Source organism: Thermochaetoides thermophila (assembly GCF_000221225.1).
Source record: "Thermochaetoides thermophila DSM 1495 unplaced genomic scaffold scf7180000011820, whole genome shotgun sequence".
NCBI lineage: Eukaryota > Fungi > Ascomycota > Sordariomycetes > Sordariales > Chaetomiaceae > Thermochaetoides > Thermochaetoides thermophila.
The window spans coordinates 226,066-237,503 of NW_006383036.1; the positions used below are offsets into that span (position 1 = coordinate 226,066).

At 55.5% G+C, this 11,438-nt stretch overlaps 3 protein-coding genes across 3 annotated transcripts; 2 read left to right on the forward strand and 1 right to left on the reverse strand.

Moving 5' to 3' along the window:
• Nucleotides 1-1,321: 1,321 nt before the first annotated feature.
• CTHT_0050890 (uncharacterized protein) lies at nt 1,322-2,023 on the reverse strand (the record flags this gene model as incomplete). Its single annotated transcript, XM_006695369.1, has 3 exons — nt 1,322-1,378; nt 1,454-1,812; nt 1,888-2,023. 3 exons carry the CDS (start codon nt 2,021-2,023, stop codon nt 1,322-1,324), a joined length of 552 nt encoding a protein of 183 aa, XP_006695432.1.
• Nucleotides 2,024-3,605: 1,582 nt separating this feature from the next.
• Nucleotides 3,606-5,534, forward strand: CTHT_0050900 (uncharacterized protein; the record flags this gene model as incomplete). The annotated part of the gene is made up of 1 exon (XM_006695370.1): nt 3,606-5,534. The coding sequence occupies one exon, from the start codon at nt 3,606-3,608 to the stop codon at nt 5,532-5,534; it is 1,929 nt and encodes a 642-aa protein (XP_006695433.1).
• Nucleotides 5,535-8,466: 2,932 nt separating this feature from the next.
• CTHT_0050910 (uncharacterized protein) lies at nt 8,467-10,983 on the forward strand (the record flags this gene model as incomplete). The annotated part of the gene is made up of 1 exon (XM_006695371.1): nt 8,467-10,983. One exon carries the CDS (start codon nt 8,467-8,469, stop codon nt 10,981-10,983), a length of 2,517 nt encoding a protein of 838 aa, XP_006695434.1.
• Between the last annotated feature and the right edge of the window lie 455 nt (nt 10,984-11,438).

Sequence of the window (11,438 nt, forward strand, 5' to 3'; positions counted from 1 at the left end):
CTTACTGTGTTGAGGCCAGCCAGCCAGGAGCCATCGATTGCGGCTCCATATGCTGAACTTCTGAGTTTACCACCCGCTAAAGGATGACATGACGGCTGCCCCCCATTTCTCAAGGGGTCCTATTACACTCTATTCCTCCACGACTGATTTCCTTACTCTAACTAATCAGCTATACTTCTCTCTGTCCTCCCCGTCTGGAGCCAGACGACATATCTCTCTCCCTACTGGCCACTCCCAAGCAGACCGTCATTCTGCAACCTGTTCGTCTGAACGTTGGAAGCCTTGCTCCCATGACAGGGAACGAAGACAGAAGATCTGCAAGAACGGGTGGGGCGTGAGAGGTTAGGAACTTGTATAACGGTGCAAGGCCAAGAGATCGACAAGTTCGTTGTCTTGAGTGGAGACAAACAGGTTTGGGGAGAACTTGGAGTTGAGTGAGGTCACTGAGGTCTGTGAGGGGTCCAGTCTGGAAGGTCGTGACCATGTCCATAAGAGTAGGTAGACCGGAGACATTCATCCACCAAATCAAAAAGGCATAGAGGATAATCCAAGACAGCTATTAAATGCCAGAGGGCATACAGCCCCGTTCTTGAGGCCGATACTGGAAAGTCATCACGAACATCGGAAAGGCACCCCTGAAACCCCAGGTAATCCCTGAGTGTATCAATAATGACATCATCCATCCCCTTCTTCATGTAGGGGGCACGACTCCGATCCAGGCACGGTCTGCTCAGGCCGCACGGGATACACAACACGGGGTGAAGATCGATGGAATCACTTTCTTATTCCCTGTCTCCTCAGTCGCAAACACTCGAAACGAAACGACCAAGGACTGCCTGGTGTGTGTGTTTGTGTTTTGTATTTGTGTGTGTGTGTGTGTGTGTGTGTGTGTGTGTGTGTGTGTGTGTGTGTGTGTGTGTGTGTGTGTTTTTGAGAGGTGTGCTTGTAGTCTGTACGTAGAGTAGTAGTGCCTGGCCCGAATCCAGTTCTCAATACTTTCTCAAGGACGAGATGCAATGACGTTCAAGTCTGACCCCCCTTACTCTCCTCATCTTGAGTCCTACTCCCTCTCCACCTTGCTTCTACCCCATCACCAACTCAACGGCTGGAAATCTCGAACCTACTGTGTCCAGATAGATGCACGACCCTCCAAACGATGATTATGCTCAGAAAAGGCTTTGCCAACCCACCGTACACATCAACACCCGACCAGAGCTAGCGTTTTGCGGAAGAGAAAAAAAAAGAGTGAAAAAAATGCAAACCCCTCCCCTTCTTCCCTATCATGGCAAGTTCACACTGGCTCCCAATGTCGTCATCATAATCACGAGTCTGTCTCCTCGGGAGGCTCAGTAAATATCCCCACGCGCATGCGATGGCTCTGTGGAAGAAAAACCCTGTTAGCAAAAAGACAGCCCCACATACCGTCTAAACATCACCAGGGGATTAGACTCACAAATGGCAGCTTGGGAATAACAACAGCCAGCACAGCAAGGAAGTTAATAGTAAAATACGCCATATCGTAGTGGGTATAGTGGGTGCTCAGCAGGAACAGCACGATGGGCACGCTGAGCAGGAACTTCTTGGCGGGAGTGTACTGTGCGCCGTCATCAATCTGCTCCCACATGTTGAGGTTGTCAAAGGCGCCGCCGTTCGAGTCGAATGGCACGCCGCGCACGTAGTGGAACATGATGTACGAGCCCACCATGTATGTGATGTTGGTCAGCGTCCAGGATGTCTCCTGCGACACGCCTGGGATGCTGTCGTAAAAGATCTTGAGGAGTACAATGATGACGATGTGGATGGTCCAGGCGCCTGTTTTGAGGGGGAAGAGTCAGCACAGATCCCACAGTCGAGAGTCAAGCACCTGGGACAGCAGGGCGCACATACCCTTGGCATTGACCCAGTTGGCGTTGAGGTTTGGCAGTGTGGACTGGTCATTCAGCTGCTCAATGGGCTCGAGCGGCTCATGGTAGACCTGGAGGATACTGCTAGATCTCCTCCGACGAGTCGTCCTGTCCGTCATGTTGCCAGGCGCAGCTCCTCGACGCGGAGGATTTGTGCCCGCGTCGTAGGAGACGGTGCGAGTGAGCAGGATTGGGGAAGACAGTTTGGCGGTATTGGCGTCGTCGCTGGGGTGCGACGCTGCGGCTCTACTATGTAGGAAGCACTTTGTACAAAGACAGCTTTTATCCCAGGGCTCAATGAAGGGCTGAGCTGGGCAATGTGAATAGACTTTAGGCGGTAAGAGAAGTAAACTGTGGGCGGATTCGACGAACGACGGCACAGCCTAGTCGAGGTCGAGCAATTAGCGGCGAGTCTGTGCGATGATGTCACAGTCGCAGCGCGTTGCCTGTGGGATTCGAATTCGAATCGTCGAGGCAATGAATTGACGGGAAGATGGTATGAGGGATGGGCAGTAGGTAGGGCTAGGAAACACGGGATGCAGGTGCAGATGCGGAAGCGGGATGGCAGCGGAATGCGGAAGACGGGTCCGATGGTGGTATTGGCCGGTGAATGTGGAGGAGTGCCGTGGCCTGGGAGTGGTTGGACGGCGTTGTAGCAAGTCGCGGAGGTCGCTACAGGGTGCTAGGGTGCTGCGGTGCCGCGAAAGATTTTTGAGGCTCAAAGGGGGCAGAGGCCAAGATGGCAGAATGGAGAGCGCCCAGTCGCCAAAACGGAGAGTGATCAAGGAGTTCGAATCGAGCGCTTGCGACGGCACAATCTCCAATGGCCGTCTGCCTCTGGGCTCGATAAACTCGGCAATGCACAGGCTCCGCGAGGTCAATGGCCGGGCGAGCGAGCGGTCGACGAGATGCGTGCAGGAGAGTCCGCAGTTTGGTGGCAATGTGGCCAGAGGACGGCCGAGACGACGCAGAGAAGATGAAGGCTCCAGATACCTCCACCCTGGAGTGCCCCCGAAGTTTGGGGGAACAACGCAGGGGTCACGGCAGCGCTGCGCACTAACACTTCGTCCCGTATCGCCCCGTATCGTACGCAGCTTGATACGCGGCCGATACCTCCCAGAATACGAGACAATACGTACGTATTGTCAATACAGCTACGTAACTTACTGATTACACGCTAATACCGCGTTTATTATCAGGGCTGGTGCTCGTATTTTCCATCGCGTAATCTTTCAGTGCGGAAACCTTACTCCAGCCCTGACCTAGCCACAGCCAGCTGACTAAGAAACTTACGCAAGCCAAGACAAGAGCGACTCGTGCGCCAACGCGCTGATCGTATCGATAACCCAAAATTCTTGATTACAATCGCGGTCCGCGGACAGCGACTTCACGAAACGAGCCGAAGCGAGAGCGTGTGTGGATTCCATTTCCATTCCTGACGCGCGGCTGCACTCCAGGACCGCAGGGAAAGCCTTCGGAAAAGATCCATTCGCACGTCATTTCTCGGTTCATCCGGAACTTTCATCCCGGCGCCGCCAGTCGGCAAGGTTGCCGCCCTGGGTCCTTGACCGACCGAAACGAACATCCGAGTTCCAGGCGGCGGCCGGGGGGGAGGGGAAGGCCAAAGGGCAGGATCCGACCTGTGTTTCTACTCTTTGCGCGTCTGAAGGGTTATTTAGCACCTCCCCGCAGTCAAGAACCATGGCTGAACCCACGCAGTCCGACAACACAGCCAACCAAGATGCAGTTGATGTCGTGAGCACACCAAAGGCGAACGTTGATCCGAGCTCATCCCCGCTAGCATCAACCCAGAAGCGGTCGGCTGACGACGCCGGCATCGACGATGATGACTCAGGATCCACAAGCCAGCAGAGTCCAAAGGAAGACGAGAGCACGCACGATGTAGGAGACGACAAGGCATCCGAAGCTTTGGCCCAAGCCAAGAGGGTCAAGCGGGGGAGCCCAAGCGGTACCCTAGGTTCTCCCAAGCCACACGTGGGATGGAATCGCGGGGTTACGAACAACTTGCGCACTTCTTTCGGTGGCGGCTTCAGCAGACTGAACACATTGCGAAAGCCCCCTACAGCTCCCGCATCGCAGAATGAGCAGGACGCAACCCCTCAGCTTAAGGAGGAGCGAAACGCGAAGTTCGAGGAAGGCTCTTCGTCCGCTAGTCGGCCAGATGCCCCGGCTTTGTCTACGAAAGAGATCAAGGAGGTTCAAACAATAAAGTTGACTCAAGTTCAGACAGTGCCGCAGGACGACCAGCGGTCCTTGACAGCCCCAGAATCAGTTCAAGAGGCCCTGCAGTTTTCGCAGGCTCCTACGGCAACCACAGCAACCTCTACGACAAGCCAGGAAGCAGCGGCATGGATACAACCCCCGCCCAGGCCGGCCGTGGACTTTGAGAACATCCGCAACAAAGACCAGCAAGGTTGGGAGGGTATCTTTCTTTCTTGGTGCAAGTCTCTCAATTATTTCAACAACAACTCCATCCGTGCTAGTACTGCGCGTGAGCGCCATCGCATTCTCGAGACCTACTTCACTTGGGTCGGTTCTATCCAAGGCATTTCCAAAGCCAAAGCATCCTCTGCGCGCCGCGCTGCAGTCGAGTTCGCGCAATCTCATCAGGAACAACTCGCCGAGTGGTTTTTGCAAACCTCGACTCCTGAGATCGAGCCCACCATGGGGTCTCTTGACGAACCCAAGGGCCCCGAGGCCATCGAGAACGGCGCTGATACCGTTAATAACCAGGCTTCCCTCACCAACGCCACAATCACCGACATGGAGATTGAGCACCGCGCACACTACTTCCCGGGAGCCGAGATCCACGAAACCTTCTGCATTGTCTGCGCCTCCTCCGGTCACTCGTCCAACCACTGTCCCGAATTGACCTGCAAGCACTGCCAGGCCGACTGGCACCGGCCCTGGCAATGCCCGACGCGCCAGCGCTGCGGCAAGTGCAAGCAGCTGGGCCACCATAAGAGACAGTGCCGGGAGAAGCTCATCCTGCCCGTCGACGAGCGCGACTGCGCCCATTGCGCGTCGCGCGACCACCAAGACCACCAGTGCCCGACTCTGGTCAAGAGCTTCATCGTCCGCGAAGGCGAAGAGTCCCGCCTTCGCAAAGTCCAGGCCGTGCCCATTTACTGCTATTCGTGCGGCGCCAAGGGCCACTACGGCCCCGAATGCTGGGTGAACCGCAACCAGCCCAGGAACGCTGACCCCTGGGCCGCCTCCTACAGCGTGGCCAACGCCGCGCGGTACGTCGACCCGGCTTCGACCGAGATCGCTGTCGCATACCAAAGCGCGAGGGGCTCGACCCAGCCCCAGGAGGATGATGCCGGCCGCCCCAACCTCGGTCACTCCATTGTGCCTCAACGGCACATTGTTTTTGAGGACGATGAGGACGATGACGAGGACGAGGGGTTCATCCGGCCCCTCGTCTCGAGGAACCAGCCCGGGGCCGGCAACCGCGCTGGCCAGATCAGGATCGCTGGGACTGCCAGTGCCGGCGGCAGGGGCACTGCCGGGCTGCCGCCGCGCCCGCCCCATCCGGCTCAACAGCAGCTAGGCCAGCAGCATGGCGGCGGCGGCGGCAGCCGGAAGAAGCGCCGGGGTGGCCGTTAGGTCGGTGCGCTGCTTGGAACCCCTATGGGTCTCACTAGTCGACGCGGGCATTCCTCCAGAGCCAGCAGCAGCCAGCAGCAGTGTTGGCGCCGGGCAAGTTGTTGGGGACCACTGAGTGGGGCAGCTTTGGGGGGCCGCGGCTGGCTCTGCTGCTCGGGGATCTGATCTGGTAGATCGAGCCAAGAAAAAGTTTCCGAGCATGATCTTTTTGTTGGCGGTCCGGGTTATGACACAGCCCAGACGCCAGAAGGGTCACGAAAAAAAAAACCGTGATATTGTATGATGTTCGCTTCTGTCTCCAAGAGACAGAGCAGTTGTACGGGTGGCGCCATGAGCACATATTTTTGTTAGGTGTTTTTCATGTTCATGCTCATGTAAAGCACCTGCATTAGAGACGGTGGTTTGTTTTTACGGTTATTTTTTTAAACCTACGGATACCTATTAGGGAGCAAAATGGATGAATGGATGATGGATAGGATCCTGGGGTTACTATAGGTAGAGCACTGGGATCGCAACATCAATGAATGGATTAAGTTAACCGGATTGAGATAAAGTTCCCGGTGGTCTGATTTGATCTGCAAGTGATCTTGACAATGTTCGATTGCCGATGTCTTACCAAATCTACGCTGCGATTTTGGTCCTGCAGTGATGATGATGATGAGATCAGCCTTTTCATAGGTAAGTGCCATCTCATTTCCAGATGGTGGCGTGTTTCATCAGAGTTGTTATGAGCACACAGGGTCGATCGGCGGAGAATATCCGGCCAGCTTGAGGCGGAGGTCGATGGGGTAATCTGCGTGGGTTCGGTTGGAGTTGAGAGAGACTTGCTTGCCGACGACTACAGACATGCATTACGTTGACGGGACAGAAAAGACTGCAACGCTCGACGTGGCTGCAAAATGCCTCGCGTACCTGCACCGCGCTACTCGGTCGCGCGATCGTGATGGGGAGAAGGGAGCGGTGAGGATTGGCTGGGAAGTTTCGCTACCTGCGGATGTGATGCGTCATTTGTCCTTGCAGTAGCGTCCTTGAAATAGACATCATGATGGAGTTGCGCAAGAAGAAAGGGTTTGCGAGTGTCGAAGCTTGAAGCGGTCTCCTACTATTGAGAAGACCACGTAAGGTCGACGCCTCCTCAAGATGAGTTGGCACAGCGACTATTCAACTCATTGGGTTTTGCGATGGCCAGCTAGTCGTCAAGGGTTTTTAGAGCGATGCCAACTCACTTGAGATGGCGACACTCTTTGACTCAAATGCCATAGGGCTAAAGGCAGCGTCGTCGAAAACGTCACAGAACCATTTGCGCCTCATTTCCTGCGTCCTCCCTGGCATCCGGGCCGAGTCGGCTCCTTTTCTGGAGGCCGACCCCTTGGGCATGTATAGGGCCTTTGAGCTGGCTGCGACCTGGCTCCCCACACTCGCGCCAAATTCGCGCGACCGCCACGCGAGCCCGAACGCGGGGTGCCACGCCCGCGACGCGCAACTGCCGGCAAGCTCTATTGGAGCTCGACCCTGTCCGATCGCGTACGGCACGCGCTCTTATTGGCTCCCACCACGTGAGGCGCGGGGCACGCGTTATCGATAGCGCTTCCCTATCCGAGCCCCACAGCCACGGATGACTTGTGGACGGTAAAGATGCGGGGAACCGTCACCGTCCAGCCAACAGCTTTCGTCCATCCGACGTCAAAACGTCCCGTCCAATCTTGTGTCGGGGAGGGTCGAGTGCAGCCTCAGCCTGCAGCAGACGTTTCTTCTTACGAGAGATGTGGTTGGGCGAAATGGGAGGGAGCTTGAAACGGCCTGCAGGAGGGATGCATTGGTGTCAGCCAGTTGGAAGGCGGGGTTGGGGTCACCGATGGTTGTCAACGAGTGACGGCTCGAATGGTGAGTGGTTATTTGGATTTTTCTGGACGGGAAAATCTCTTCCAAGTCGGCTTGAATTGACTGGATGAAATGGACGAGGCACCCCGAGGGAGCCCTACCACTTCCTATTTGGTCAATGGAGATGAAGAGTTCAAGAGGAAGGGAGGAAATGGTCCCGCGAACTGGTCACAGCAAGCGGTTTGCATGCTGTGGACGTCGCCGATCCTCACGTCTGCGTCCCGTCCAGGGAACCTGCAGTCTCTGCAGGACGGACACCATCGGAGAATGGTTGAGCATCGAATGACTCACCGACTGCCAGTCGTTTCTGGCGTTGCTGCGCGGTCTGGGGCGACGCCACACCGCACCGCAGCCCCCTCCTGTAGCGCGGCTTCTTTCCCAAATTACGCACGCGTGGACTAGTGTCGACAACGCAACGCAACGTAGGACTGGACTCGGCCGGGGTTTAGATGGATGGAGTAAGAGATGAGGAGAAGATGGTGGCAGATTTGGGGAGATTGGGAACAGGGGAGTAAGGTGGTTGGATTTGGATTGTTCTTCCTGTCCGGACCACATTGCCCCCGCCTTTTGTCAAAGTGATTCGGCCCCTCGGGGGAAGGGGGGGGGGGGAGGTTTGGAAGGCCAATTGATATCCTCTGCTCCCTCTCTTCTCTCCTGATCTAGTTATTCCAGTTTTCTGTTTCCTCGACTCTGGCTCTGCGGCTTAATGTTTGTTTAAGTTGTTGTTGTTGATTAAGGTAAAGAGAAGGAAAATAATATCGCAATCATATCCTACACCGACTGAGAAAGTCGTGTACGGTTTTGTTTACTTTCATCGCCCTCAGGGGCGTCTCTTGTTATTGTTGCCGCGCTGCTGTTGTCATTGGCCCTTAACCAACTTACAAACCTGCTTTGCCATTTCTCACCTGCAAACGACATCTGATTTCCCCATAGATCAGTCGAGCAAAACATCAAGTCAACCCTCCTGAAGCCAGCGACAAGCGCCGCATCGACTCACACACGCATCTCATCCCAGTCCAGTCCTAGCCAGACTTTACGACATGCAAACAAGATGGCCGCCAGCAACCCTCAAGCTTTCTACAATCTCTGGCAGGCCGATGCCATCCGCGAGCGTCTTTTCGAGCTTCTTTCCAAGAAAGACATCTGCGCCATCCGGCTAGCAAACTCGGCCTGCTGCAACCTCGTCACCAAGCGCCTGTTCCTGCGCACAACCTTAACCTTCACGGCCAACTCCTTTACCCGTCCCAGCCGGATAGATGCCCTCTCTAGGGTAGGACATCACATCGAGCATCTGACGTTCTACTTCCCCCATTCTAATGCGACCTTCCTCCCTCCATTGGTACACCCGCGCACGGGGGAGGAGATCTCCTTCCTCTACAACCCCGTGACATCCCTCGAATCGTCTCTCACAAGGCCGAAATATGCCAACGACGAGCTGGCCGAAATCCTGACGCAGCAATATTCGCCCCTCTTCCACGCCGCGACACATGTCCCCTCCTTCATCTCAGCCTTCTCCCAGCTGCCGAACCTAAGGCACTTGACAGTCAGGACGCCAGGGCAGGATCCAAGCGAGAGGTACCGTCGCGACATTGTTGACTATGCCCTCATCAGCCTGCGCATCGCCGTCGAGCGTGCGCCGCTCACAAAGCTGAGTAAACTCTCCCTCTCCGGGGTGCATCCTTCGGCACTGCACTACCTGCGCCACGCCCCCGGCGGGGGGATGGGCACGTTGCCCTCCGCAGCCCAGCGCTGGCGGCAGATCAGGAAGTTGTATATCTCTATCGAGGCGTGGGACTTCTACGGTCCGTGTCCGGGACTGGACCAGTTGAAGATCATTGATGATTTTATCAGGGCGTTTGCGGCGGGTTTGGAGAAGTTTTCTTTCTCTTGGCTCGGTAGGAGGGGCCCGTGTCCGCTGGCGCTGGCGAACGATCCCTTATTTGCGCCGCCTAGGAGCTCGAGGAAATTGTTTGCTGAGGTAACCAGTCCGATGTCGCCTCTGCCAGTGAGACCGCCAAGGGCGATGATTGTTATGCCTAAATTGAGGTACATGTGCGTGAAGAATGCGACGATGAATGTGGAGCAGTTGAGGGGGCTGGTTGCTGCGCATAAAGGGACGGTGAGGGAGTTTGATTTTGACAATGTTGCACTGATCAAGGGCGGCAGTTGGGATGAGGCTTTGGCACCCCTTACTGAGGGAGGGAAAGTCGAATGTGAGGGGTCGCCGATGGCTAAGGAGGTGTGGTCCAGGAGGTCGGTGCTTAGCATCGATGACAGGCCGCTCACGTCGAAGTCGAATTCAGCGAGTTTGGTGTCAAGCTCGGAGGATGAGGAGATCCCTACGCCGTCGGCAGCTGCCCAGGCGGCTAGCAGGGAGCTGTTTGAGGTTGATGTAATTGAGGGGATGCTGTTTGGAGGACTGAATGATGTTGAAAAATTTGAACAAGATGTGGAGGCATGGGCGAGGGAGGTTACTGCTGCTGCTGCTGCTGCTGCTGCTGCTAAACCCAAGACGCCCGAAAAGAAGGCTGCTGAGGTTGATGATGGTGGTCTGGCGTCAGATATTGAGGCAGCGCGGTTGGCTAGTGAGAGCTTTACTACCAAACTCAAGAAGCGCCGCGTGCGCAAGAAGAGAAGTAACGAGGGAGAGCAGAAGCCAGAATCGGGCACTATCACAGAGCAGAAAGAGGTTCGCGAAGAGCCCAAGAGCGGTCACCACGGCAAGGAGCCCCGCCATCACCATCGCTCTCACCACAAACACTCCCGCAGCGACGATACCAGCGACCGCATCTCGCGTAGACACCATCGTCGTCACAGGAGGCACTGCTCCGAGGATACAACCGCCAGTGTCCCCGTCGCTCTGGAAATCTCTGTTCCCGAGAAGCTGCCCACTCCCAACGCGAGCCCCAAACACACCGTCACCCCTCACTTCTCACCTTCCAAGCATCGGCCTACCACTCCGGAACTCACACCCCCCGCACCAGAAGACGAGCGCATCAGCATCCCGATTCTTAGTCCCGATGCACTGCCTGTTCTTCTCCAACCTACGGTCTATGACCCCTCTGCTCCCGGAAAGCATCGTCATCGCAATCCTGTGCTGCCCCCTACCCCCGAAGAGTCTCCCTCTGCAGCTTCCATCCCTGAGGACGAGAAAAACGAGGCTGCTGCCCGAGCTTCGGCTCTGCAACGCGCCAAAGAGGCTGTTATGACCAAGCTCTCTAAGGAGTACACCCATCGGGCCAAGGAGAAGCAAGAAAGCGAGTGGACAGCATCTGCAGCTGTGCAAGCCAGCCTGAGCGCCTTGAATCTGGGCGTCAAGACGTCTGCTGAATCAGGGAGTTTCCTGTCTGGGGATTTGGACTGGGAAAAGTACGGGCATGGATTGACGCACACGGGGTCGTCGGGGAGTATTGGGAGTCGGTTGAAGGAGGGATTGTTTGGACGGAGTTTGGCGAGTGTGGCTGCTGCCGCTGCTGTGTGCCATCATGGGAATAGTTGGGTGTCGGATGTGAGGGGGAGTGTTGAGAGTCAGAGCGCGTTGGTGCCGTTGATATTTAGTCGGTCGTGAAGATGACGCTAAGGAGTTGTATATTAGGAAAAGGAAGGGTAGGTGAAGGCGTTTCGGTTGGGTAGGCAACGGTCAGGGGCTGGGTTGGATGGGTTGAATGGCTTTGGATATGGGATGGTTGGAGGGAACATGGACTGGGCTTCAAGGGGATAGGATGGAGTTGATGGTTTGGGGTTCACGATGGCACTACCCATGACTTTTGGCGTGACGGCTATGATGATGGTTACGATGTTGATGACTTAATAGTCCCTCGAAGGACTGATGACTGTGACAACCTGATGCTAACGATGGTTATGACTTGTAATGACGCTGACGACTGATTACTGACGATTTTTCTTGGTAGATTTTTTTTTTGGATTGTTTGGATGAACTGATAATCTGTTAAAAGCTCTGTGTCTATCCTCCAGCAGTGAAAGGTATAACGAAAGACATAACCCTCCACATTTTAGTTTTTT